This window comes from Vipera ursinii (assembly GCF_947247035.1).
Source record: "Vipera ursinii genome assembly, chromosome: 5".
NCBI lineage: Eukaryota > Metazoa > Chordata > Lepidosauria > Squamata > Viperidae > Vipera > Vipera ursinii.
The window spans coordinates 55540333-55568027 of NC_139518.1; the positions used below are offsets into that span (position 1 = coordinate 55540333).

The 27695-nt window shown below is 39.0% G+C and overlaps 1 protein-coding gene across 1 annotated transcript in view; it reads right to left on the reverse strand.

Moving 5' to 3' along the window:
- Positions 1-6754: 6754 nt before the first annotated feature.
- Positions 6755-27695, reverse strand: part of HSPA12A (heat shock protein family A (Hsp70) member 12A) — a gene marked incomplete at its 5' end in the record, with an annotated part of 40033 nt that continues 19092 nt past the window's right edge. Inside the window, 6 exons of the mRNA XM_083363303.1 lie at positions 6755-7455; positions 7937-8040; positions 9411-9669; positions 11963-12067; positions 13897-13983; positions 16837-17008. Of these exons, the coding sequence (XP_083219429.1) occupies positions 6821-7455; positions 7937-8040; positions 9411-9669; positions 11963-12067; positions 13897-13983; positions 16837-17008 (1362 nt within the window). The 3' untranslated portion in view covers positions 6755-6820. The remainder of the gene's footprint in view (positions 7456-7936; positions 8041-9410; positions 9670-11962; positions 12068-13896; positions 13984-16836; positions 17009-27695) is intronic.

Sequence of the window (27695 nt, forward strand, 5' to 3'; positions counted from 1 at the left end):
CGGAAGGACTCGGTTTTTCAAGGATTTCTGCACAAGAATATATATATTCGATAGCACCAGGGTGATGGGATTTTAGATCCACGATTCATGGTCGGCGTGAACTCCACCGTTATTTGGAAAGCATCAGATGACACAACTGGTATCGTGAGTGATAAATTAGTAGGGTGTTGCTTACTGGTTAGCAAGAGCCATTAAACCTCATGGTGATTACTATAAAGCATACGCTGGATTTTGCTGCTCTGATTTCAAAGCGATTTTAATTTTCAGGAATGTTGGATATCAATTAGAAAAAATGACAATTTCCAAGGGAAGTCCTCTGGAGAGCAAAAATACTAAAGAATAGCTTTGTTTCTGGATTCAGGGTGGGTTTTTCCGCCCCTTTTATTTGTTTCTTATATAAGGTTATTTTACAGTATTTAGTATATTTCAAAAATAAATTTGGAATATCCAATTTCAGATTTGACAATTAAATACTAGGCAAAGCAGAACAGTGAAAAGTATTTGAAAATACTTGCAAGCTTAAAAGAATAATGTATAGAATAGAAAATAACTTTTACACAAGAAGCCTTTAATAAAATAACAAAAAAACAAGACTTCCAACGTGATTTACTAATTTATTTGAAATTTTAAACAGCAGTGTTTTCAGATATAAATGTAACAAGCTGTAATCGTCAGAATTTAGTGTTTAAGAATCTGGAACAAGGAAGGCAGTCAATAAAATCACACCAAGCAGATTTGTTTTTATAATCTGTTTTAGAAGTTACTCAAGCATAGATATATAGATTGGCCTTATGCTCTGCAACCTACACAAAATGTACCCTGGATTTTTTTTTTCATAAGTATTGCAATTTGCTATAATAATTACATGACCTTTGTTTGAAAAGTAGATCTTGTAATATCAATATATTTGTTTATCCAAAAACAGAATGCAGAGAAATGGTTGAGATCTTTTTTTAGCAAGCCCAGATTTGATTGACAAGATTTCTAGTTTCCAGAATTCTTAAGATTTTGCCCAAGCGCAAACTTCTACCAAGGGTGAAGATTATATCAGTAGACCAAGCTTTCCTTTTACAACTTTTTTACTAGATTACTTCACTGAATAACTTCATTTATCTATTTCTCTTGTATCCTGCCTTTTTCTCCAGGAACTCAGTGGTGCACTTGAGACCTCCTCCTTCATTTTTATCCCTCCTGACAACTCTATGAGATCAGCTGGGTGATGAGAAAGCCTTTGGCCTAAAGTCACCCAAAACATTTCTGTAGCCGAGAGTGGACTTGAACCTGTCTTTTCACACCTAGGCAACCTAGTTGGCCCATTTGTGAGAAACCAGCAGATAATAGATATAGCTTATAATTTGTAAAAACTTTACCTTCCTACTCGCATTTTGATAAGTTTCTACCAACTTAGGATAAATTCTACCTATAAGCAAGCATTTATTTACCATTTATTTTAATTGTAGCATAGTGCTTCATAATAAAACCTGAAGTTGTCACAGCATTACATATTCTATTGCTAAACTGTTCCATTAAACATCTATCCTATTTCCACTATTATTTTAGGAAGGGGTGGGTGGGGGTGGGGAGTGGAACCTGAGTGACGGAGAGAACATCAAGCAAAATTATGCTGAGTTTGGGGCAGAGTTGACAACAGGGAGGAAAAATATTTTCCAAAAACCTCAGTCTTATTCAGTGGCATTCTATATTTTGTGTGTGTAAATTGTTGAAAGCTTTATATAGATATAAAACTAAAAGTAGCAGAAGCTCCAAAAGAGCAAATCAGTTGATATATTTGTACTTCTATTGGCAGGATTATAGCTGAAGTGGTTTGTTGGCTACACTATATATTTTGCAAGCATAGCAGCCCTCCATGAGCATGAGTTATCTCCCTTCATTGGCTGCAGGCATACAAAACGAAGCACACTGAGGCATTAATCAGATCAGATTCTTACATGTCTCCATCCAAAGGCAGTATTCTCATGTAAGCTCTGCACTGCTAAGCAACTGGTTAATGTTAAGATTATTGTAATCCACTTTTGAAAAAGGAACAAATCTTTTTGGCGGAAATTAAAGGACCTCTGGCCTCTCACAAGCTAGACATGTTAACACTTTGTGGATTCTCAATAATGCAGGAATATAATATTTTGGACCTCAAACAGTAGCTAGTTTGTTGATAGCTTGATTCACGAAGACAGAGAGAGAAGTACAGATGCTTGCTATGCATGCACTTTTGTTTAAGGAAAATACAAAAATAAATCATGCTCCTATTAAGCTTTCTATATCAGAAATATAACCTATTAAAAGTAACCTAAAATTAAATGATACTTCAATAAATATAAGCTGGGGGGGTGCAGGAATCCACTTTGAATTTGGTTCACCATGTAAAAAGGGGAAATTGTTAAAAGTGGATTAACCTATGGCTTTAAAAAGCAATTCAGATTGGGAACTGATTCTAAGCAGCCTTCCTCAGTTAGAACCAGAGGGCATTTGTGCAAAGAAAGAAATGAATAAGCAAGAATATAAAGGATCTGAAGTGACTGAAATGTGCAGAAATGTTGGAAAGTATATTCCTCACACAAGCTGACAATTAATTCAACAGTTTGAGGGGGAAGTTACTGATAACTTAAACATCCCTAACATGTTCCTTCCTGCAACAAACCTGAAATCTGATGGAAATTAGTTGTATCTAGTTTTTCTGATGTAAGTTATAAGCACTGAAGTTCATAAACCCATTTCCGGGGAGTAAACCCCCTGCTCACTTGGAGGCTTGTTTCTGAGGTGCAGTTTTGGGTTAAAATTTGTATCTCCATTATGTAAGGGGTTTGTGTACTTTGAAAAGGAAATGTTTCACATCTCCTGCCAGTGCCATTTTTTTTTTTGCTATTGCTAGAAGTAGTCTGACCTTTTCAGCTTCTTGTTTACACCTGGGGGAAAAAGGTGTTGCAGCTTCAAAAAAAACCACTCATGAAAGTTAATTGTGACTTTTAAAGTCACAGTATTGAACAGCAAACAAGTCTTCCTTTGTGGCACTTTTTAATTATTTCTGCCCTTATGTTAATTCTAAGCCTTAAAACAGCACTCTATTGCAATAATAGTAATCCAAGGTAGTCATGGGACTAGGGGAAAAAAATGAAATTGTAGTCTTACAATGGGATCGTGTGACTCAACTCTGTCCCACAATTTTGGATATAGATTTCATAATACAGAAAACGTACCATTGGTATATTGCAGTGTTTCTCAACCTTGGCAAGTTTATGACAGGTGGACTTCACCAGCCAGCATGGGAACTGAAGTCCACCTATTGTAAACCTGGCCAATGTTGACAAACTGGTCTATTGCTTATCCAGGCACTGAAGCCTCCAATGTGTGATTTTATATTGAGCTGATTCCTGATTTGATATGTGATCTGCAGTCAGAGGATGACACAGGCCTGTACAAACTTCAACTCATCTGCCATTACCAGAGCCCCTTCCTTTTTAATGCTTCATTCTGGTTTAGTTTTGTCTCGCAGAAGAGACGTAATTAAAACAAAACGTATGCCTTGAAACAGGAGTTCATTTGGTGTGATAATGTGGTAACTGATCTTCTACTTTCTATAGAGTAGGTATTATCCAAAGCAGAGCACAGATGCAGAGCATTAAGGCAGCCTATACCTGTTAAAGCAAAAAGAATGAAAAATCCAGCAGTCTGCAAGCTATTATTTGTGTAGCACAGAGAATAATGTGGTACTGTCTGACATCCTGACACTTCACTCCCCTTATTATAAGATCATCTTTGTGCATTACATCCCTTGTCATCTTTAAAAGCCTGTAATTACTGAAGTCGTGGCAGAAACTATATTATTTAAAATTAAACACTGATGCAAATCAACAGGGATAAAGATCATTCTGTACAAGAAAATACTACTTTCAGGAAGAAAACATCTGTACAATATTTAAATATTGTATATACATCAAATAATTTTTGTTCATAGCTCTTTCCAATGGAGTTGCTTATTTGAAAGCTACAGAAAGGCATTCACTCACTCATGGGGGAGGGGGGCTTTTAAAAACACAGCAGTCAGGATAAAAGAAGAAATGCCAGCATGCATACTTTATAATTACTCCAGGAGAATAATTATTGGAGGAATAAGATGCTGTAATTGAAATGACCCAATCTATTCCTCTGATAGTAAATCAAAGCTTATTCTCATTCTATCAGGACATATTATTTATAGGATATAATGCAAAGGGACCCTTAAATTCTTCCCAGAAAATCAAAATGTTTGCATGATGCAAAGTTGTTCCCTAAATTATGTAAGTGCTTAATAAGGAATCTTGAGATTTTAAGGGGGGGGGGGAAAGGAAAATGATTTTATGGATTTTCACTCATGCATAGCTAATAGGGAAAAAGAACCAGCTAAACAATTAGCTTTCAGGCATATTGAAAGCAGAATATATTACGCTGGATGACAAAGTGTTTTGTCAGTGTTCTGAAAAAAAGTGTCAGCTTCTAGCTGACAAAACAGACCTTTTGCTGTCATGAATTTGGCCTCAAATCCAACATGTTGGAATTAGCTACCTATCAAGGCCTGAATTGTAATGCTCAACTGGAGGCAATCTTCGTATTTGCAAGTTGTTAGCCTGGAAAGACAAACTAGGCTGGCAGTGTATTTTTATCAAATCATCTGTAGTATCATTTGTCCATGGCATAGACAGCTTTATACAGACTAAGCAAAGGCAGCCCCCCCTCTTGCTAGGGATCTTCCACAATGTAGTGCTTTCAGGATGTTTTGACATTGTAACTTCCAGAATTCCTATACAACATGGCTGCTGGTTATACATCTTATCTAAGAATTTGAAAGCTTCAAATTTTACAGGTCAACATTACTGGATGAGATCAGTTTGGACAAGATGGCACTAGAGTTTTAGTCAGTTTCTACGTGAGACTGATGTTTCATTCTCTTCTTGGATAATAAGTTTGTCAGTTAAAGCTTCACTCACATTGAATATAAAGTACTGTTTTGTACCTTGGAAGCCATTTAAGTTCTAAGAAATAATGTCTGTACTCCCTCTTCTGGTCAGAAATAACATTGCTCAACTACTTTTTCTTTTTCTTTTTTCTTTTTCCTCTGCTGAGAAGCTACTTTTCCTGAATCAGTACTCAGGCTATTGGTCACATTAATAGAAGAAGCTCACAAGGAGCTAAACTGAAGACAGCACATTCCCTTCAAGGAACACTCAGCTGCTTCCGTATCGGTTTATGCAGTTACTCCAAAGGGAAGATGTAGGGAGGGCTGTTATTTTGCAGAGAATGGTAAACAACGTAACACCGTACATCAGGGGTCCTCAACCACTGGTCCGTGGACTGGTACAAGGCCCTGACATGCCAGCAACCAGTCTGCCCAAACAAGCAAAGCCCCATCCGTGGGATGAAGGCAGCACACAAAACCACGCACTCTCCGGTCCGTGGAAAACCCTTTCTCCACGGAACCGGTCTCTGGTGCCCAAAAGGTTGGGGACCTCTGCTGTACATAATTGTAAATTTAATTGGTTATTTTTTCCTTAATGAAATGTTAAGTAACTTCTGTGGAGTTATATGAATTATTTTATCAAATAATTAAGTTGGTCCCAGGAAAATGTTATCACTTGTATGAGATATCACTCCCTAGGATCAACACAGGAAGGTTTTCCTTTGTTTGGCATGGCTGAGAAAGGCAATGAAAATGGATTCTTTCATTCTACAACCTGAGGATAGAGATGATCTCTGGTTAACTATTGCTACCACACCCTCTTGTTTGTTTTGTACAAGAACTGGCTGAAGAGAGGTATAGATAAATAAAGCCAGAGGTTGGCCAACAGTAAAATGGGAAGTAGGGACACTTTCACATTTACAGAATTGGTTTAGTCTTTGGAAAGCATTCCTATTCCAATAATGAAAAAGGGAGAAATGCAAACATCAGTGCTGCAGAATTAAAGTTGGTGTTAATTAATTGGACAGAGAATTACAACTGCTTTTAAAACTATAAATGGCAAATTATTCAGGTGCAATGCCACTTATTTCCACAGGGAGGAGGAATTCCTTTCCTAAAATAATGTTGTAATGTGTGTTGGCATTATCTAGAAATTAATTTAACTTTTTGCTTCAGCACTTCCAGCAAATGTTATGATTTGATCAATTTCTTTAATAAGATTGCACCTCTAACAGGTTTACTAACTTAAAACTTCACTGAACAGAAGCAAACCCCCACCAAACCAACATGTCATTTGATCCTATAGTTTCATGCTACAAAGACCCAATTTCTAAAGCTGGTTTGCAGCAGCTGTTCATTTGCATTTTTACATGCTTAAATTCCAGTATTTCTACTTCACCAAATAAATGAGGTTGGCTTTTAAAATTGCTGAAGACTTAACATATTTCTACTGTGAAACTGATAGCCACAAATCATGATTATAAATTTCATTTTTAGTGCTCCAAAAAAAAGTAGATTAGTTGGTACCCTAAATGTAGAATAGGTTTGATTATTAGGCCCTAAAATTAAGAGCATATGAAAGACATCAAGTAAAGCGATATGTCTCCCGAATAAATAGAGCAGTAATATTTCAGTGCTTAATTTTCATTACATATTTGGATTGTTCAAATATGTTTACTGGATAGCACCTGGTAACTCCTTGCTCAGATTTTCAATTGGTAATTTCAAGAGCAAAGAATAATTAAAAATCCTGATGCTTTTTTTCTTCTATGCTTTATTTATCTAGCCTAAATTCAGGATGTTTTTGGCAGCCAGTGAACAAAACATTGAAACAATAGGTGGTGGGGGCCATGGAAAAGAAAAGAAAAAAAATCAGTAGTTTAAGAAATCAATACCAGCTTTTACACTTTTAGAAGTGGCAACGTCAATTGCCATGGCTTTAATCTCAGTGTCTCCAAACTGCATTAGCGTTTTAATTTCCCTCCGGCCTGGCACGGATTTGTCAGTTCCAGTGAGATCCAAGCGGAGTGTGCCACACTTCCTCACTCCAGCTTCAGTGATGAAATTCACATTATCGTGTTCTGAGCTGTAGATGTTGATCACAATGACCAGCTGAGAAGGCTTGGCAGGGGTATAGCTGCGGGACACGGTCTCACCAAGTGCCACCGACTGGTCAGCCGAGATAAATTTGTCGAAGACATCAGTGCACCAACGGGTGCCATCTTTAACTAGCAGCTTTTCAGTAGGGTGCTTCCCTTCTACATAGCGATTCAGGACCCCCACCCCATACGTCAAGGGGGAACGGCGCACTTTAATGACAGCAGGATCCAGACCAAAGAGGACGGCTCCTTTGAGGATTGTGAGCCCCACATCTTGAGGAATGATGATTCGGCATTTTGAACCAAAAGCATTCTGGACAGCTTGTTGTAGTAGTGGGGCTTCTGCAAATCCACCCACAAGGAACAGGAACTTTACATTTGTCAGTTCAGGTTTTTCAAAAATATTACCTGAGCAGAGAAAGAAATCGATGGGGTCAGAAAAATAAGTGCACCCAGTGAAAGAAGAATCTAGTCTCATGAGAATAAACTCATGATAAAAAGGCTAGGAACAAAGGTGTGTATGTGTGCCTATGGGGGAATATACAGATACTTCTGTTCACAATGGGAGATAGTGTAAGTAAATCAAAATGGGCAATGTTCTTCATATATAACCTGATAATCTCCTACAAAAGTAGTGATACTCCTACAAAAATGATAATCTTTCAACCCAAATATAATTATTTCTGGCATATTGAATTTGTATTTTTCAGGCTATATGTTCAGTGGGAATTATGATAAAAAGACATACATTCAGACTTAACAACTGCTAAAAAGGGGCAATATGATAAACATTTTGGAATAATAATTTTTGTGAAGAGACGGTCTCTAAATTCTGAATGTTCTGGCTCTTAATGACTATTTTAAAGCCTTATACACCCTTAATACCTACTGAGATGCTCTATAATTTGGTCAATTGTAGGTTTGAAGAGGGCATTCATTGCATCAGGACTCATTCTCAGCATTCCTTGGGAGGACCACTTCACAAAATCCACACTGGGGAAAAAAAGAAAGCAACTTTTTTAAAAAACTATCCTAGTTCTAAGAAACATTCTTGGAGATAGTCATGAAGTCAAAGGAGCAACATAGTACCCGTTAAGAATGCCTTGCAACTTTTTGTAGGGAATAAGGGAATGTGAAGAGTTTGATCAATATTCCATTTGGGAAAAAGACTGAACAAGGTCCTACTGACTATTCATAAGTCTACATGCAGAAGGTTAGTACAAGGATGTACACCAGCTCTGCCCCTTCAACTCCAGCCTTGATGTTGTCCCGCAGGAACCAAGATTTTAGGGTCAGAGGTCAAACAGTTAATGCTCTATCATGTCAGGAATCAATCTCACGTGTGCAGTCCCATTTTCAGTTTAACATCAAGATGGAGAAGTCTCAAGGAAAGGTCAGCCCACATTCCTGTGTACACCTCTACACCTACAACTCCCTAGAAGGGAAATATTGTTTAAAACTGGCGGGAAACTCTTGCCTATTCTGCAACTGAAATGTAACTTATTTTTTTGTGCCTGACATCCCTTCTCCCTGCAGTCAGGCAGAGCTTCTCATCTGAGGGAAGATCTTGATTTGATGGCCATGCTTCTAAAGATGACTACAGGCTTTGCAACTAGCCAAACACAAGGAAGGGCACTCACTTTCTCAAGAGATACTTTTGAGTTGGTGAGCCTTTTGGATCAGAACAGCATGATGACAATGAGGCCTAGCCAGTTAGTGAAATTCAAGTGTCATCTTTTGTGTGAACAGAAATGTTTCTGTAGTGGAGAGCTGGATTTTTCGCCCTCCTGTTAGAAGAGTCATTTGGTGCTTTTTAAAAATTCTAAAGATATGCCGTTGACTTTTACATAGTTACTACACCATCCTTTCTATCATTTATTAAAGGGACATTATTCCAAACATCAGGGGGGAAAAATCCCACATCCTTCTTGCACGACTTTAAGATTGTTTACATTAGCAGATGCTATGATAAACAGTTTACATCCTGATGATTAAATGGAGCAATTTCACAAAATGCAATTTTAAGGAAGGGGCAGAAAAAGCTGTGGTTTTGTTTTTTTGAAATGGACTAGTTAAGGAGGGAGGTTTGGGTTTGGCAATTTTACAATCTTAATGCTGGGAAAGGAGGGGGGAACTTTTTATATGCTAGTGTTCCTTATCGTCAGCAATGTTGTCCAGATGTACTTGAATTAATTATTCATATTTCATGCAACTGAACCACAAGAAACTTTCTGGATTTTTCTACGATGAATATTACGCACATCTATTCCCCCCCCCCAAAAAAAAGGTATCAGTGACTCCTCCATATGATTTGTTACCAGAAAAAAACAGCCAGAGAACTGTTTGACTAATTTCTGACTTACTTGCTTTTCCTTAAGGCATGTTCTACACTGTGACCTCGAAATTTCTTGTAGTAGTCAATGAAAGAAAAAGGCAGAGTGATGTTCAGTGGATTCGTCCGATCAGGAGCTGCTGCTCTCTTGCGAGATTCAAATGCTATCATCAGATCAACCCAGGCAGCAGGCCGCTTGATTTTAAATTGTTCAATAAAATCTTCGCCAAATATTTTGCACAGAAGTTTTTCAAATTCATAGTCCACACCTAAAGAGCCATACGGCCCTCCTGCATGAGAAATATTATTGTTAATAGATAATATTATTTAAGAAAAGACACAGCAAAAAATGTATGTGTATAGGAATATGCTTTTTTTTTTTAAAAAAAGCAAGCTTCTAGAATCTTGACTGGATTCTATACATCCAGGTATAGAAGAGAACCACTGAAATCAGGGAGACTGATAATCATGATTAATTCCAGTCCCATTAGATCTACTTAAGCATGTTATGACTAAATGTAGATCAAAATCACTAAGGATCTACCACCTTTGATCTCATAGGCACATGAGGCCTCCAAAACCTTGGATGTTTCTCCCAGAAGCCTATATAACTTGCTGTTCAGTGTCAGTTTTTAATTTAATATCAGTAAATAAAGCTATTAAATCCTTTCAACTAATTTGAAATGCAGGTTACAGGGAAGTAACTAAATTACTTCAAAAGTGACTTGAATATTTTGTCTGTAGTTGAGAGGATAACTCCATGATACTCAGTGTAGAGACTGTATAATTTGTTCTGGAGGAATTTCAGACCTAGAATTATAACAGACCGTCAGAGAAAAAATAATTGAGACTTAAAAAAAAAAGACTGGAAGGTTTACATGATTTTGCTAAGAGGACTGATGATTTATGAATTTGTGAATTAGTAAGGGGGGAAGAGGAAGGGGGGAAGAATAAGATGGTAATTACTGGATAGAAAAGTCAAGTCAAAAAACTATGCTTTCTTTTTTCATGTTTTGTTTTACACTTTTAATGTACTGTAAAATTCTGACAATTTGTTTTTAAAAAGATGCAACATTTGGATGTTGTAGAACATTAGTAATCTGTAGCAAATCATGTAAACAGCTACAAATAATCTTCTGCCCCTACTGCCCCAAAATAATAAATCATCTCCATACATTTCCCAAATTACTAAAGAGAAGGAACACTTGACAGTAAACCCAGAATCTATTTTGCCTCAATCAGGAAAACTTCTTGAAAAGTAGTGGTGGAAGGCAGCATCTTCTAAATGGGCCAAACTGAAAATGAATTATAGCATTTATTATGCTAAACCCCCGTCAGTAGAAATTAAAATAATCGCTTTGTTGTACTTCATATAAAAGAGATAGTAACATCAATATGGTCTTGTGAGTGAGCCATAGAAATATGTCAACTCGTACTGGCATTATCAAATCTTTGATTTTATATGCTAACACTAAGGAGTATTAGTGGATTTATAAAGATTTTGCCTAGAAAATTCAAGCATGTTCTTGCTGTGATAAAACGCTATCAAAGGCAATGGGAGTATTGCCGTGAATTTTCAATATCTTTCCCATATGATCAGGACACCACATGACAGCAGGAATCAGCTGCATTTGTTCTTTGCCATTAAAATGCCCATGGCCAAACATGCCATATTTGTATAGGTAAAGGTAAAAGTTTCCCCGCACATGCGTGCTAGTCGTTTCCGACTCTAGGGGCTGGTGCTCATCTCCGTTTCAAAGCCGAAGAGCCAGCGCTTGTCCGAGGACGTCTCCGTGGTCATGTGGCCGGCATGACTAGACACCAAAGGCGCACGGAACACTGTTACCTTCCCACCGTAGCGGTCCCTATTTTTCTACTTGTATTTTTACGTGCTTTCGAACTGCTAGGTTGGCAGAAGCTGGGACGAGTAACAGGAGCTCACTCTGCTACGCGGCACTCGGGATTCGACCCGCCAAACTGCCGACCTTCTGATTGACAAGCTCAGCGTCCTAACCCACTGAGCCACCGCGTGTATAAGGGGACACAGCTCTAACTCTATGTATCCAGTCATATTTGTGTCCAGAAATCTATGCGAGAGACATCCTGGCACCATCAGATGGTCCATTCATGGAGAAGAATGAAACATCTGTATAAAAGCCATGGATAGTAGGTTGTCTGTGGCTAGCCAAAATGATGATCCCACATCATAACATGTTCTTTGAATGTGTCATTTCTCAAGAAGTCCCCAAGTGAATAATATATGTACTCATGTAGCTGTTCCTATGTATACTTTCTTCATTTAAAGTGCCTATTAGAATAAACTGATACTCTGATCTCAGTAACCCAGAAAAACCCGTAAGGAACGTGAGGGATAAAATTATATAGTAGAACCAATGCACTGTATGATTTCTTCTTCATTTCTTGAAGCAAATAAAGTTGAGGCACCATAATGCCAATTTTTGTTCTTCTTAAAAGATAGGTTCTTTTAGAACAGGCTACATGACTTCCAGCAAACCTTATTAACCTTATTCTCTGAGTGAAAAAAATGTTGTATAAACTGTAGGAGTGAGGAATCCACATCACCTGTCGCCTTGTACAGTTCCTTCAGGTGTCCTTCTGGTAACCTGATCTGGTGCACAGTCACGTCAACTGTTCCTCCTCCCCCATCCACAACTATATAACGGTCGCCTGTTAATTCAAAGGGAATAAAAACAGTTGGGTTTTCTCCCTCGATGGGTATTTTGCATTTATTTTAAAAGGCACTTCATAAAAATCACAAGTGGTTTACAAAAAAAAATCATGTAACTGAAGCCTGTGCCAAAAGCTACAAATATATTTCACTGTATCAGTTAATTTGCTACTGAGTAGGCAGTGATTTGAAAATGGAAAGCAAATTAGGAATACAGCACATTTAGCCACTGATGCTTGAACAGAGTACTGAGTGAAAACTACAATGTCTTATTTATACTGTCATTTGCTTTAAATAATGTGTGAGTTAATAAAGATAAATAGGTTTATAGTGGTTCCTTCACCTCAAAGCATTGTCCTTTCATTATGCCTTTAAACAACCCTGCAATTGTTCATCTCGTTTGGACTATTGCAAAGCACTTTACATGGGGCTGTCCTTGAAGAGTGGGGCTGTCCTTGAAGAGTATCTGGAAGCTTCAGCTGCTAAAGAATTAGGCCACACAAGCAGCAGAACCATCTTCGTCCCATTACAGTGGCCCATCCCACCCAATCAGGCAGGGAAGTAATGTTGGGGAGCCCATCAGTTAAAAATGCTTGAAGCATGATCTTGGTTCAAGGTTTCCCCCACAACCAGTGTAACAATCAAGTGTGACTACAAAATATGAAACCTTCTGATTTGGACACTGTCTAGAAGAAAGTTATGGACCTGTCAGTTAAAGAATTGTCACTGGCAGGATCCAGCTAGAGAGCCTTGTCTGTCATTGCCCCTGCCCTTTGAAACATTTTGCCCCCCCAACAGGTGATGTGGGCCCCCACTTTCCTGGCCTTTTGGAAATGTCTGAAGACTTCACTCTGCCAACATGCTTGGGGCTCCCAAAGGAACATGCAGCCATGGGGCTGGTTAGTCTCTTGAAGACCCTCCCTCCTCCCACCTTTTAAACTTTAAATTTAACTATTCTTGCCTCCTAATATAATATTTATGTTTTTATATTTTAGTTGTGCACCACTCACAATCCAGAGTCCCTCTGTGAGGGAGATGGGTGGTTTTTAAATTTGTAATATGTTTAAATATATAAAAATAAATTGTTCTTGAATGAGTTCTATTGCTTCACTGTTATTATCCTCTTTGGGAAGCAAATGTTTTATTATTTAAAGAATTTACAGTCCGGTTCACAGTCCAAATCTTTTTAAGCAATTCATAGACCAACAAAATTACAATTACTTTTAGATGGTGGTGAATTTTTTAAAAAAAATAATTAGGATACCGCTACCCAAAAAAATTCTCTTTCTGAAAGACATATGACTCAATTCATTTACATGGGGCATAAGAGTTTATTAAAAGCATGCTGAATTGTGTGTTTAAGCAGGCTAAAAGCCACTGAAAAATTAAAGCCTTGGTATGATATGACTTGTATTAGCAAGATTTTGCTAACAATCTTGACTTCCATGGATCAGCTGACAATTTAGGACAATCTTTAAAAGCAGCACCCAAGTATATAAATTACAAAGGCAGGGCATCTTTCAGAGGGATAAATTCCAAACTCTAAAATTCTTTAGCCAACCTGTCTGGTGTTGACAACAGGTCCACACCTCTAGACAATGCCCACATTATGGAAAGCAGTGGATGGGTATGGAAGTAACTACAGAAGTTTTGTTCAGTAGCCCCTAGAATTTTTAAGACGTGTTATTTACAAATAAGCCTTTATGTGGCCTTCAGCATTTATTAGAACTGAATAATCTTAAAGGCACCAAAGGGAACAAGACGAGCGTTTCACAGAGAACCCAATTCCGCTGGCAATGCAAAACCAGCAAGAGCAAAAGGACACTACCTTCCTCCAGCTCGGACCAGATTTCTCCTATGACATTTTCAACCAAAAAGGTGCGGCTCTGTCGATTTCGTCGAATGTGTTCTTTTGCTAGTGGTGACACAGAGAGAAAACGGCTTGAGTATAAAAGAGCAAAAGCAAAGCTGCGTGTACCTGGAGCAGAAAGTGGATGCAGGAAAGTGGGCTGGTCATCATTTGGTTACAAATTACAACCCATACATTGATAATCAAAACTCTAGTCCCAAAGTGGTGGAGCACTTGGTATAATTCTTTCAACAAATTGACTCAAAGTAGACACTGATGGTAGTTGGAAAGCTTTTAATTCTATATAAACCAAACCTTTTATTGTAAACTTGCCACAAACGTACCATAAAGATAAACAAAGCAAATTCTGCTGAAAGTAGTTTTGCAATATTGTGTTATTAAAGGTAAAGGTAAAGGTTCCCCGCACATGTGTGCTAGTCGTTTCCGACTCTAGGGGCCAGTGCTCATCTACGTTTCAAAGCCGAAAAGCCAGCGCTTGTCCGAGGACGTCTCCGTGGTCATGTGACCGGCATGACTAGACGCCAAAGGCGCACGGAACGCTGTTACCTTTCCCACCGTAGTGGTCCCTATTTTTCTACTTGCATTTTTACGTGCTTTCGAACTGCTAGGTTGGCAGAAGCTGGGACGAGTAACAGGCGCTCATTCTGTTACGCGGCACTCGGGATTCGACCCGCCAAACTGCCGACCTTCTGATCGACAAGCTCAGCGTCCTAACCCACTGAGCCACCGCGTCCCTTATTGTGTTATTAGTTAGGCTATTAATTTATAAATAACTATGAATAAGAGAATCTTTCTGACATTAGGCCAGATAATTTGCCTAGTAAATCCTAGCTAATCTATAGGAGAGAAATGCACATGATGCCTACTCACAACAAACTGTCTTTAGGCACTCCCTTTGTACTCATTAAATCTCCCTTTTCCCTCTTATTTCTTAAAGTTTATTTTAATTTGAAAAACCTCAAAGGAAACAGGAATGCTGGAAAACAGAAGACGACCATCTTATATCATTCTTATCTCCAGCAATGACCATAGGTCCACAAAACAAACAGGATATCTTGCCGGAAAAATTGCCTTCTGCTCAACGGGCATTTTGTGATTGCTGAATCCCAAGCCCAACAACAACAGCATCATCATCATCATCATCAGTGTATATACCACCTGACTCCCATCAATTCCCAACATAACAAAATAAAAAAGCAACTATTATCATTGTCCTTGGAGTTTTAGTTATTTCCTCCCTCTCCCTCCCATTTATAGCTAAGATGAAGGGAAAGGCCTTAGACCAGGTAAGTAAGTCAGTCACCCGTGGTACATTGGCACCTGGCAGGTGGTACGCAACCATCCTGGAAAAGTGGTAGCTGGGGAGGGGAATGAGCTGAACTAGTGGCAGCTTCGCACAAGCCTGAGCGAGAGATGGCTGGAGCTGCAGGGCTGTCAGGACTCAGTGGAAGTGCCAAGATCAGCGCTTCTTCGGGGCTGTCAGGGCTCAGTGGACGCACCAGGATCAGCACCAGGCTCCAGCTGGAGCTCGGCGCTGATCCTGGCACTTCTGAGCCCAGAAGAAGTGCCGATCAGCTGGAATGTTGCAGCATCTCCAGGGTCTTGTGATTTACATTCAGATGCTTGGCAACTGATTCATATTTATGACGGTCACAGTGTCCCAGGGTCATGTGAAGTGACCAAAACCTGCTGCAACCACCCAGCAGACGGGGGGAATAAAAAACAAACACCCCCCACCCCACCCCTGCTGACAATTCTCAACAGAAATGCTCACAACAATGAAAACCTCGGACAGGAGGAAGAGCGCCGCCGGGGAGGCAGGTGTCTTGCTCGGCTGTGGCTTGGGGGCACTTTTTTCAGTGTCATTGTAACTTTGAACAGTCACTAAGCGAATTGTTGTAAATCAAGGACTACCTGTACTTCATCACTTTTTTCCTTTTGGGGGAGGGGGGTCATCAAGTTTTTGACACCTTGTTAGGCAACTGGTGGTACTCGGATGTTGCCATATCCTAAAAGTGGTACAATGGGTGAAAAGCCCTGCCCTAGGCAGTCAGAATAAGTTGAATCAGAGATTCACTGGGAATTCCTGGCGGGAGGGTTCTCTCAGGTTGAAATTATAATCTCTTCCAGTTTACAGTGGTCCAGATTATCTAATCTAAAATGCATTTATGTTTTCTTTTGTTCGCAAATATTAGCATGGTTGGTTAAAGAATGAGGAAAAGCAAGGGTTTTTTTTCCTTTTATTCTCCAGTTTTGGAAAACAATTTCCCATATTATCTTTTTTGCCATAATTAGGCATATCCTTAGGCCCTGGAGCCAGGATGATTAAACTTCCTGTCTGGAGTTCATAGTTTCCAAATAAATAAATAAATAAATAAATAAATAAATAAATAAATAAATAAATAAATAAATAAATAAATGAAACAGTAAATTTGGATTACTGTTCATTATTGTTTACTACATTTTCATTAGAAATGTTTATTTTCATTTTATATCTATCCCTAACTTTGTTCTATGCCTCTCAGAGCTGCAAATGTTTGAGTTGCACAGCCATACACGTTTCTTAAAACATTTACTTAAATTAAATCAGTAAATAACACCCATTAGCAGTTTATTGTTCTCTAAAACTGCAAACAGTTCACAGTTTGATTACAGTGGTATAAATGAATCTTTAACACACCTCCACGCATGTTTGTGTGTAAATTTCACAATCCCAGGAGAAAGCTAAGTAGCAAGTGAGTGTTTTATTTGTGGCACCTCATTCTTGGTTTCCCCGTTATCAAACTCAGACCAACTTACAGAGAGAAAATTTGTCTAAATACTTCCGTAAGAAAAATGTGTGGAATGTGCAGGAATTAGGTGCATCATCCAATCAAAGTCTGATTAAAAGGGTGGTACCTGGTGTGAAGCCTGAGGCAATAGTTTCACTTGGAGTGTAGCCATTGACGGGCGGTCTGCTGCTTAGGTCTATCATCTGATGAAGGCGGAGTTTCCTGCAATAAATTGATGCAGCTTCTGGTTCCAAGGCAATTATCAGTTGTTCAGGAACCTCTGGGGATGCCATGCCTGCCTGTGAGAAACAAGATGGAATTGTAAAAAGACCATTTATTTATTTTTACGTACCTACCTACAGGTAGTTCTTGACTTACAACAGTTTGTTTAGTGACCTTTTGAAGTTACAATGGCACTGGAAAAAGTGACTTATGACCGTTTTTCACATTGCAGCATTCCCGTGGTCATGTGGTCAAAATTCAGATGCTTGACTCATATTTATGACAGTCACAGTGTCCTGGGGTCATGCAATCCCCTTATGTGACTTTCTGGAAAAGCAAAGTCAATAGGGAAGCCAGATTCATTTAACAACCGTGTTACTAACCTAACAGCTACATTAATTCACTTAACTGTGGCATGAAAGACTGTAAAATGGGGGAACATTTATGAATTAACAACTGTCTCACTTAGCAATAGAAATTTTGGGCTCAATTGTGGTTGTGAATCGACAATACTTTTCACCCTAATCCTGACTTTTCTTTTTTTTCTTTTCCTCCTGTCTCTTATTATATGTTAAGTTTTTTTTACTGAATATTGAAATATATAGTTTTGTTTTATTGGAGATAGAAATCTTTACAAGCAAGGCCTGTAATGAAAAGGTGGAAGAGTCAGGATCAGAAAAAAGAAAAGGAGGCAAGGTTGTCTCCAGGAATACAAGCTAATTTGAGGGCTAATCCACATAGAGCTCTGTTTCCATCTGTCCTGTTTGCTCCCTAGAGACTAAAATTGACATTCTGAAACTTGAGCTGGCCACGAACAAGGAGTGTATATCGGAGGTGGTGACCCTTTGAGAGCTGTATGCCAATTGGGGTACAAAGTGACAATAAAGTTGTTGTTATTGTATACTTTGCTTACTGAATATAGTGTCAGAAGCCCTTAGAACAGGGGTGTCAAACTCAATTTCATTGAGGGCCGCATCAGCATTGCAGTTGCCCTCAGGGGGCCGGGTAGGTGTGGCCTACTGGGTGGGCGTGGCTAAAGTGCTTATGGCCTACTGGGTGGGCACGGCCAACTCTACATGGTTCGCATCAAGGGTGCCTATGGGGGCCTGGGCAGGAGTGGGACAGATCTGAGGGTCCCTGGCAGAAGGAGGGCCTCTGGGCCAGGGCCAAGGCAGTGCGGGACGTTCCCTCACTGTTTCCAGGATGGCTTCGCGGGCCACATGAAACCACTTCGCGGGCCGGATCTGACCCCCGGGCCTTGTGTTTGACATGTCTGCCTTAGAATGTATCAAGAAATATTTTAAACCAGGTGAGGCAAAAAAGAGCAAGGTTACTCTAATTGTTTGGTGCAATTTAAGCCTAACAGTTGGATAAATTATCTATTTGTTAGGCTTTTCTAACTAAGTTGCACAAAACAACCAATGTAAACCTTAACTCTTTTTTGCCTCACCTGGATTAAATTCAGCTATTATACTCTGGGAGAGCATCTAATATTCATTTATTTATTATAGTTACAACTGACTTTCCATTAAAACTGCCCAAGATGTTGTACAAAATGTTTAAAATATATCTGATCTCATACTGATCAATCAATAAAATGAAAAGATTTATTTGGACTACTAAGGCTATTTATGCAAGGTCTGAAAAGACCGCAGGAATCAATACTCTTAATCTGAGACAGTGACTTTAATTCATTAGAATGTAATCTTAAAAGTTGCATTTTTCTGTCTTCCCCACATTAACTTGGTCCATTACTTTCAACGGGCACAAAAGAATTGTGAGAGTAATGAGATGAGGATGAGAAAATAATATATGGGAGTATCAAAAATTCTGGGCCTTTGACAGATTGGAAAAGCCTATGCATTCAAGCCAAAATTAAAATATTTTTATTTGAGCCATGACAACTTTTTTTTTTAAAAAAATGTTTCATAGCATGAGGCAATGCAAATGAAGCTCCTCTTTTTCAAAAGTTAAAGTTGTTCTCAACTCCCACTTTGCAAGCTCTAATATTTAAGACTCTAATATTTCAGTCTTGAAAATCAGCTTTTGGATATTGGGGCTAAATATGCTTACTAGCATTAAAACTGTTTTAGTTTTTAAGAAGCTATCAGAAAATATTGATCATGCCAAAATAAACACTTCCCCCCACTTGTTCTTAATCTAGCAGCATTGACTACTATTTGGTCTACTCCATTTCCAGGGGTCTGAAGCTCAATCACAGGAGTGAAAAAAAAACTATTTTGACCTACAATAAGCAAGGGTGATCAAGGAGAGTAGAAGACTATATATTTCGAAAGGTTTAGTTTTAAATGAGTACAAAACTTACTCCTTCCTCAGTTTATGTGGGAGTCAACAGTGAGAAACACACAGAGACATTTTGAAGGAACACAAGTTCCTGGCACTGTTTTTAAACCAGGATACAATAGATGGATCACAACAATATATCTCATGTATTTACTAACATAACATTAATTTCTGCAAACTGCTTTTGAGTAGCATGGACGCAGTAGAGCAGAGTATAAATGTCTATGGAGATTCTCAGTCATCCAGGTCATGGTTATCCCAGTGTCCCCCAAAGCCTTAACATTGAAGTTTACAGAAAACCCACACAACAAATCCAATATTTACATTTTGATTCTCTCCACTCATTGGAGTACAAAATGGGAGTTATCAGAACCCTACACCACCAAGCTGAAGGCCTGCCTACCAGCAAAGATGGGAAAGAAAAAGAACTAAAAACACATCAAGGAAGCCCTCAGAATGTGTGGCTATCCCAACTGGGCCTTCATCAAATCCCAAAAAAGACCCAATAGGAGCTCCTCCACAACAGAACAGAACAATAAACGAAGAAATTTTGTCATTCCATACAATGCAAGAATATCTGAAAAGCTCAGGAGGATCTTCAGCCAACACAACATACGTGCACACTTTAAACCCAAGAATACAGTAAGGCAAAAGTTGTCCACCCCAGAAAAAACACCCAGACACAAACTAAGCAACATGGTATATGCAGTACAATGCAGTGAGACATGTACAGATCTGTACATTGGGGAAACAAAACAACCACTTCATAAATGCATGGCACAACACAGGAGAACAAGCCCATCATGACAAGATTTAGCAGGCCATCTTCATTTAAAAGACAAAAGCCACTCTTTTGAAGACAACAAAGTCCAGATTTTGGACAGAGAGGACTGCTGGTTTGAAAGAGGCCATCTATGTCAAAATTGAGAAGTACTCTCTCCATAGAGGGGGAAGGATACAATATCATCTATCTCCAGTCTACAACACATCCTTTCAGCAGTTCCAAGAAGGCACCACACCCACTTGCACAATTCAGATGATCTTCCTTGAGGACACAGATAAGCCTCCAAGTGGCCTCAACGGCTCTCTAAAAGAATGCAAATAACTAGCTATCTGCAAGGAATATAAATCCTTCCATTCCCCACCATCCAGTAAGAGCTGAAGAAGCTTCTTGGATGAGAAGTAAAACGTCTTCAAAACAAGGAAGTCCAATTGCCTCATGAAAAAGCATATTTAGAGCAGAGTATAATTTTTAATTTAAAAAGCGTCCTGTTTTGATGATCTGCATGGGATATATGTTGGACTGGCAAGATATTTTACAAAGTATGAAACAATGTCTTCTAACTGGCATTTAAAAAATAATAATTGAAGGTTAATTTTCTTTTTATTAAGTAGTGCACTAGAGCTCTCTTTTGGGGGGAAGAATAGTACTCCAATCCCCAACATAGTTAGGTATCTTTAAAATATAGTAACATCTGAAAAAATAAAAAAACAACAAATTTAACACTATTTGCTTACAGATGTTCATTACCCAACTAAGTAATATAATGTGTGTGTATACATACACACACATACTACTTCTAAGTCATTATTAAAATTACAGACTCTAACTGTATAGCCTAATTTATAAACCTCTTGTCCATAACTTTTTAACCAAAACCCTTGTCCATTGTCAATTATCCTTCTGCTAGTTCAAATCAGCACTCTGAAACGGTCCATTCAGAAGTTTAAAATGTCTTAAAATTGGCACGTAGCAGATTCATTTTCCTTTGATGGATTAAGTCAGAGTTTTCAAACGTTTTCATTCCACAGGATCTAGTATTCTGATCGAGAGGCAAAGTTTAGCTGTGTTTAAGTGGACTCCCTTTTTTTCCTTGGCCTTACTCTTTCATAATCTTCTGGGATTAAACATTTAATGCTAAATGCTAAGAAGTCAGATTTTTTAAATTAGTAATTAAGATGACCCCTTCATGGATTACTGCCTTGTCGTGGCGAAGGGGTTTGCGTAATTCAATGAAGCTATGACCTATGCCGTGCAGGGCCACCCAAGATGGAAAGGTTATAGCAGAGAATTCTGACCAAATGTGATCCACTGGAGAAGGAAACTGCAACCCACTCCAGTATCTTTGCCATGAAAACCCTATGGACAGTACCAAAAGGCAAAACAATATGACGCTGGAAGATGAGCCCCTCAGGTCGGAAGGCATCCAATATGCTACTGGGGAAGAGCAGAGGGCTAGTACTAGTAGCACCAGAAAGAATGACGCGACTGGGCCAAAGCTGAAAGGACGCTCAGCTGTGAATGTATCTGGTGGTGAAAGGAAAGTCCGATGCTGTAAAGATTTTTTCTCCATAGGAACCTGGAATGTAAGATCCATGAATCAAGGAAAGCTGGACGTGGTCAAACAAGAGATGACAAGACTGAACATCGACATCTTAGGAATTAGCGAACTAAAATGGACAGGAATGGGTGAATTTAATTCAGATGACCATCAGGTATACTACTGCGGGCAAGAATCCCTCAGAAGAAATGGAGTAGCCTTCATAGTCAATAAAAGAGTAGGAAAAGCAATACTGGGATACAATCCTACAAATGACAGAATGGTCTCAGAATGGTCTCAGTTCGAATCCAAGGAAAACCATTCAATATCACATTAGTCCAAGTCTATGCCCCAACCACCAGTGCTGAAGAGGATGAAATTGACCAGTTCTATGAAGCCCTATAGCACCTTATAGAACTAACACCAAAAAATGATGTCCTTATCATCATGGGGGATTGGAATGCTAAAGTAGGAAGCCAAAAGATAACCGGAATAACAGGCAAGTTTGGCCTTGGAGTACAAAATGAAGCAGGGCACAGGCTGATTGAATTTTGTCAAGAGAATACGATGGTCATAGCAAACACTCTTTTCCAACAACCCAAGAGACGGCTCTACACATGGACATCACCAGACGGTCAACACAGAAATCAGATTGACTATATGCTCTGCAGCCAAAGATGGAGAAGCTCTATACAGTCAGTAAAAACAAGACCAGGAGCTGACTGTGGCTCAGACCATGAGCTTCTCATTGCAAAGTTTAGGCTTAAACTGAAGAAAGTAGGAAAAAGCACTAGGCCACTCAGGTATGAATTAAATCATATCCCTGTTGAATATACAGTAGAGGTGACAAATAGATTTAAGGAATTAGATCTGAGAGACAGAGTGCCTGAAGAACTATGGACAGAGGTTCGCAACATTGTACAGCAGGTAGCAACCAAAACCATCCCAAAGAAAAAGAAATGCAAGAAAGCAAAATGGCTGTCTGAGGAAGATTTGCAAATAGCTGAGGAAAGGAGGGAAGCGAAAGGCAAGGGAGAAAACAAAAGATACACCCAATTGAATGCAGAATTCCAGAGAATAGCTAGAAGAGATAAGAATGCCTTCTTAAATGAACAGTGCAAAGAAATAGAAGAAAACAGTAGAATAGGGAGGACCAGAGATCTTTTCAAGAAAATTGGAGAGATGAAGGGAACGTTTAATGCAAAAATGGGCATGATAAAGAACCAAAATGGCAGGTACCTAACAGAGGCAGAAGAGATTAAGAAGAGGTGGCAAAATTACACAGAAGAACTATACAAGAATGAGCTTAATGTCCCTGACAATCACAGTGAGGTGGTCACTGACCTTGAGCCAGACATTCTACAATGTGAAGTGAAGTGGGCCTTAGAAAAGCTGAGCAACAACAAAACTAGTGGAGGTGACAGTATTCCAGCTGAGCTATTCAAAATCTTAAAAGACGATGCAGTAACAGTGCTACACTCATTTGCCAGCAAATTTTGAAAACTCAACAGTGGCCACAGGATTGGAAAAGATCAGTTTACATTCCAATTCCAAAGAAAGACAGTGCCAAAGAATGTTCAAACTATCGCACCATTGCACTCATTTCTCATGCTAGTAAAGTTATGCTTAAAATCCTACAAGCTAGACTCCAGCAGTATGTGGATCGAGAACTACCAGAAGTACAGGCAGGATTTCGAAGAGGCAGAGGAACTAGAGATCAAATTGCCAACATACACTGGATCATGGAGAAAGCTAGAGTGTTCCAGAAAAACATCTACTTCTGCTTCATTGACTATGCTAAAGCCTTTGATTGTGTGGATCATAACTGTGGCAAGTTCTTAAAGAGATGGGCGTACCAGACCATCTTATTTGTCTCTTGAGAAACCTATATGTGGGTCAAGAAGCAACAGTGAGAACTGGACACGGAATGACTGATTGGTTCAAAATTGGGAAAGGAGTCTGGCAAGGCTGTATACTGTCGCCCTGCCTATTTAACTTATATGCAGAGCACATCATGAGAAAGGCAGGGTTAGATGAATCAAAAGTTGGAATTAAGATTGCCGGAAGAAAAATCAACAACCTAAGATATGCAGATGATACCACTCTAATGACAGAAAGTGAAGAAGAACTAAACAGCCTCTTGTTGTGGGTGAAGAAGGAGAGTGCAAAAGTTGGCTTGAAACTTAACATTAAGAAAACAAAGATCATGGCATCCGGCCCTCTCAATTCCTGGCAAATAGATGGGGAAGAAATGGAGGTAGTGACAGATTTTATTTTCCTGGGCTCCAAGATCACTGCAGATGGGGACTGTAGCCAAGAAATTAAGACGCTTGCTCCTCGGGAGGAAAGCCATGGCAAATTTAGACAGTACACTTAAAAGCAGACATCACCATGTCAACAAAAGTGTGTATAGTCAAGGCTATGGACTTCCCAGTTGCAATGTATGGCAATGAAAGTTGGACCACAAAAAAGGCTGAGCGCCAAAGAATTGAAGCCTTTGAACTATGGTGCTGGAGAAGACTCCTGCGAGTCCCTTGGACTGCAAGGCGATCAAACCGGTCAGTCCTAGAGGAGATCAACCCTGACTGCTCTTTAGAAGGCCAGATCCTGAAGCTAAAACTCAAATACTTTGGCTACCTAATGAGAAGGAAGGACTCATTGGAGAAGAGCCTAATGCTGGGAAAGATTGAGGGCAATAGAAGGGGACGACAGAGAATGAGGTGGCTGGATGGAGTCACTGAAGCAGTAGGTGTGAGCTTAAATGGACTCCACAAGATGGTAGAGGACAGGAAGGCCTGGAGGAACGTTGTCCATAGGGTCGCGATGGGTCGGACACGACTTCGCAGCTAACAACAGCAACAACAAATTAAGACGATCCTGACATACAGTGATAACACTTCTGTTAAAAAAATAGTCTTTTTATTGAAGAATCATCATTGATCGATAAAATGATTCCTTGATTAATTGAAAGTTAATTAATCACTTTATCTAGCTGAATTGAGTAACATGCACTTTCGTTCATGCCTACAGAGAAGTGGAATTCAATGAAAACTGCTTCCAGTTATGTGTGACCAGAATTCAAAGAACTGAATTATAGCATACATAAATATGCACATGAATTTCTGGTATATACACACTATCTATGTTACAAATAATATGGCATAAAGGAATCCAAACACGACATGATTTGTCAATATTTTGGAGCATTCAAACAGAAATGAAATGGATTAAATATGCTATTTTAGTAGAATATGCATCTACCTCTTCTGTTGATCCCTTGGGGTTTTTTGCAATTTTCTATTTCGGGATATTTCAGCCACAAAATGAGGTGATGTGTGGACCAGTTTGTAGTACATGGCCCGATTCCCCTTTCTCACTCCCCCAGCTGGATCATCAAGCCACAAAAGTTGGAGACTGCTGGTCTAAACCACCTATCGTTCTTTCTTAAAATCTAAGATAGGAATTTAACTTCACAGGTAATTCAGTTATGGTAGTTGCACTGGTTTCACTAACTGCATGTTTATTATTTAGGATGCTTTAATAAAGGGGGAGGGGCAGACATTCTGCTTTATGAAGCAGGTCGGAAGGAGCTAACGTTTGCTTTTCTTGCACACCAGCCTCTTAGCTGATGCACATCCCTGTTTGTCAACAAATAGCACACATTTTTGCTAATTCAGCTAGATAGCTTATTCAACTCCAGAAGTACTACTTTGTGCTCTAAAATATTTCTAGTTATTTAGAAGTAGCAGTGAAGGATTCATTCAAAGTACCTAACCCAGACATGTCAAACTCGTGATGTCACGTGATATCACACAACGTATTGGGACAGTTTTGCCATTGCCGGCAATGGGGTGGGTGTGGCTTCCGGATGACACATCCGGCCCGCGGGCCGGCAGTTTGACACCCCTGACCTAACCTATTAGTTTGTTGTTATGTTGCACAGCAAACACAAGGGGAACAGATTCTATTAATCTTATTTGTGCAATCCAAGTCCTGGAATTAGGTCTAAATTGGAAGTTGTTAACATACATTTCTTGCTTTAAGCATTTTAACACAATGATCAATTAGCTTCCTTAATTATAGCTTCAAAATGATGCAACCTTATCCCACTTCACAGGCTCTGTAACAAACATTAATATTAATGTAACAAAGGGGATTAATTAGCGTATCACCAGAAGAATCATATCCACATTTTGCGATAACAACAAACCAGTGACTAACAACCATCTGTTTCCACTATCAAAAGGTATTTGCATGAATTTTCCCATTCCCTTCAATATTTCAAATGTGACGCATTTCTTTAGATATTTTGCAGACAGAAAGTGAACCTCTGTTCAAGCAAGATATAAAGCTTTAAATCGCTACTTGCCATGATTTTTTTTAAAAAATGCTATCCTTCTTATATAAACTAATATTTAGTCATGAATCAGTAAGAACCACAATATCCTCCAGAGAACTGAAGAATTCTAGAAACTGAAATCCACAACTGAAATCTTAAAATTGACAAGTTTGAAAAACACTGTTCACTGCGTGGCAGCAGTCAAAAAAACTAATGCAATCCTTGGTTGTATAACTAGAGGCACAGACTCAAAATCACACGAAGTATTGGTACCGCTTTGTAAAACCTTGGTAAGATCACACCTGGAATAACGCATCCAGGTTCGGTCACCACATTACAAAAAAAATGTTGAAACTTCGGAAAAAGTGGAGAGAAGAGCAACTAGGATGATTAAAAAACCTGGAGACTAAAACATATGAAGAATGGTTGCAGGAACTGGGTATGGCTAGAGAAAAGAAGGACTAGGAGTGACATGATAGCAGTATTCCAGTATTTGAGGGCTGCCACAAAGAAGAGGGGGTCAACTTATGGGGGGAAGCTAATCAAGGATAGAAGCAGCATGGAACTGAGAAACTTCCTAACAGCAAGGACAATTAACCAGTGGAATGGGTTGCCTTCAGAAATTGTGGGTGCTTCATCACAGAAGGATAGAGAGACTGGACAGCCACTTGTCTGAAATGATATACTGTAGGGGTTTCCTGCTTGAGCAGGGGTTTGGACTAGAAGACCTCCAAGGCCCCTTCCAGCTCTATTCTGATTGATTGATTGATTGATTGATTGATTGATTGAAAGTTGACACACTGGGAACAATCCAAAATTAGCAAGTAATTTGGAACTAAGGAAGATTTGAATTTAGGCCAAACTTTAAACTACCTCAACAAACCTAAGCGTGATAACCATTCTTCTAATATTTTTTTCAAAAATAACATAACACTGCAGTTGAGATTAAGGGATCAATCTGGAAAAGCAGTTTCATATAGTCCTGCCCCTTTACTAAAACAGCATAGTGCTATTTGACCTCCAGCACTTACTGTGAGCTGATACATCTGGAAAGCTGTACATGGCCCATTCCTAAGGTACTGGGACAGTTTGTTCCTGATCCAATTAATCATGATTGGTTAGACTGTACTGGTTTCCTCTAAATTAGGACTAAACTCCAAGGATATGAGCAGATAGACAAAAATGCAAAATATAACTCAAAAGTAGCTTATCAATGAACCAGTATTCTGGGACAGAGGAATTATTACTATCATTGTGTTTGGTTGCATAGTTAACTGGATATTTAGACTGGCATTTATATCCACCCTCTCAAATCCTTTTCAAGGACCTGGGATAGGGAGATGTTATTCTTTGATGGCATTAAAGGTATTGTCACAGGATGTAAACTGTTCCGAAGTAAAGCTGCCTTTTGCAACTGAATGAGGGGTGATTTTGTCAGTGCCAATGGTTTCAAAGTGGTGCTCCAGCTGTTTTGGGATTACACTATTACTATTGGCACTATTTTTGTTTTCTTTTGCCACAGTCATTCCATTTCTATTTGCAGGTCTTGTGTACTGCGTTACTTCTTCCAGTTCTTTCTCTTCTACTTTGCCATCTCCAGGTTCTGCAACATCCACTATCCAGACCTTTTGGGTCGGGGTTTTTTTTTGTCTTTCTTATTGACAATTGTAATGTCTGAGTGTACTTTGCCTATTTTATGATCCCACCAGTTCTTGCTTGCAAATTTCTTGCAAATCAATGTACTACTGTTGCTACTTAGTTATGTAGTTGTTTGTAATTAGCCTGTGCAATCTTTTTGCA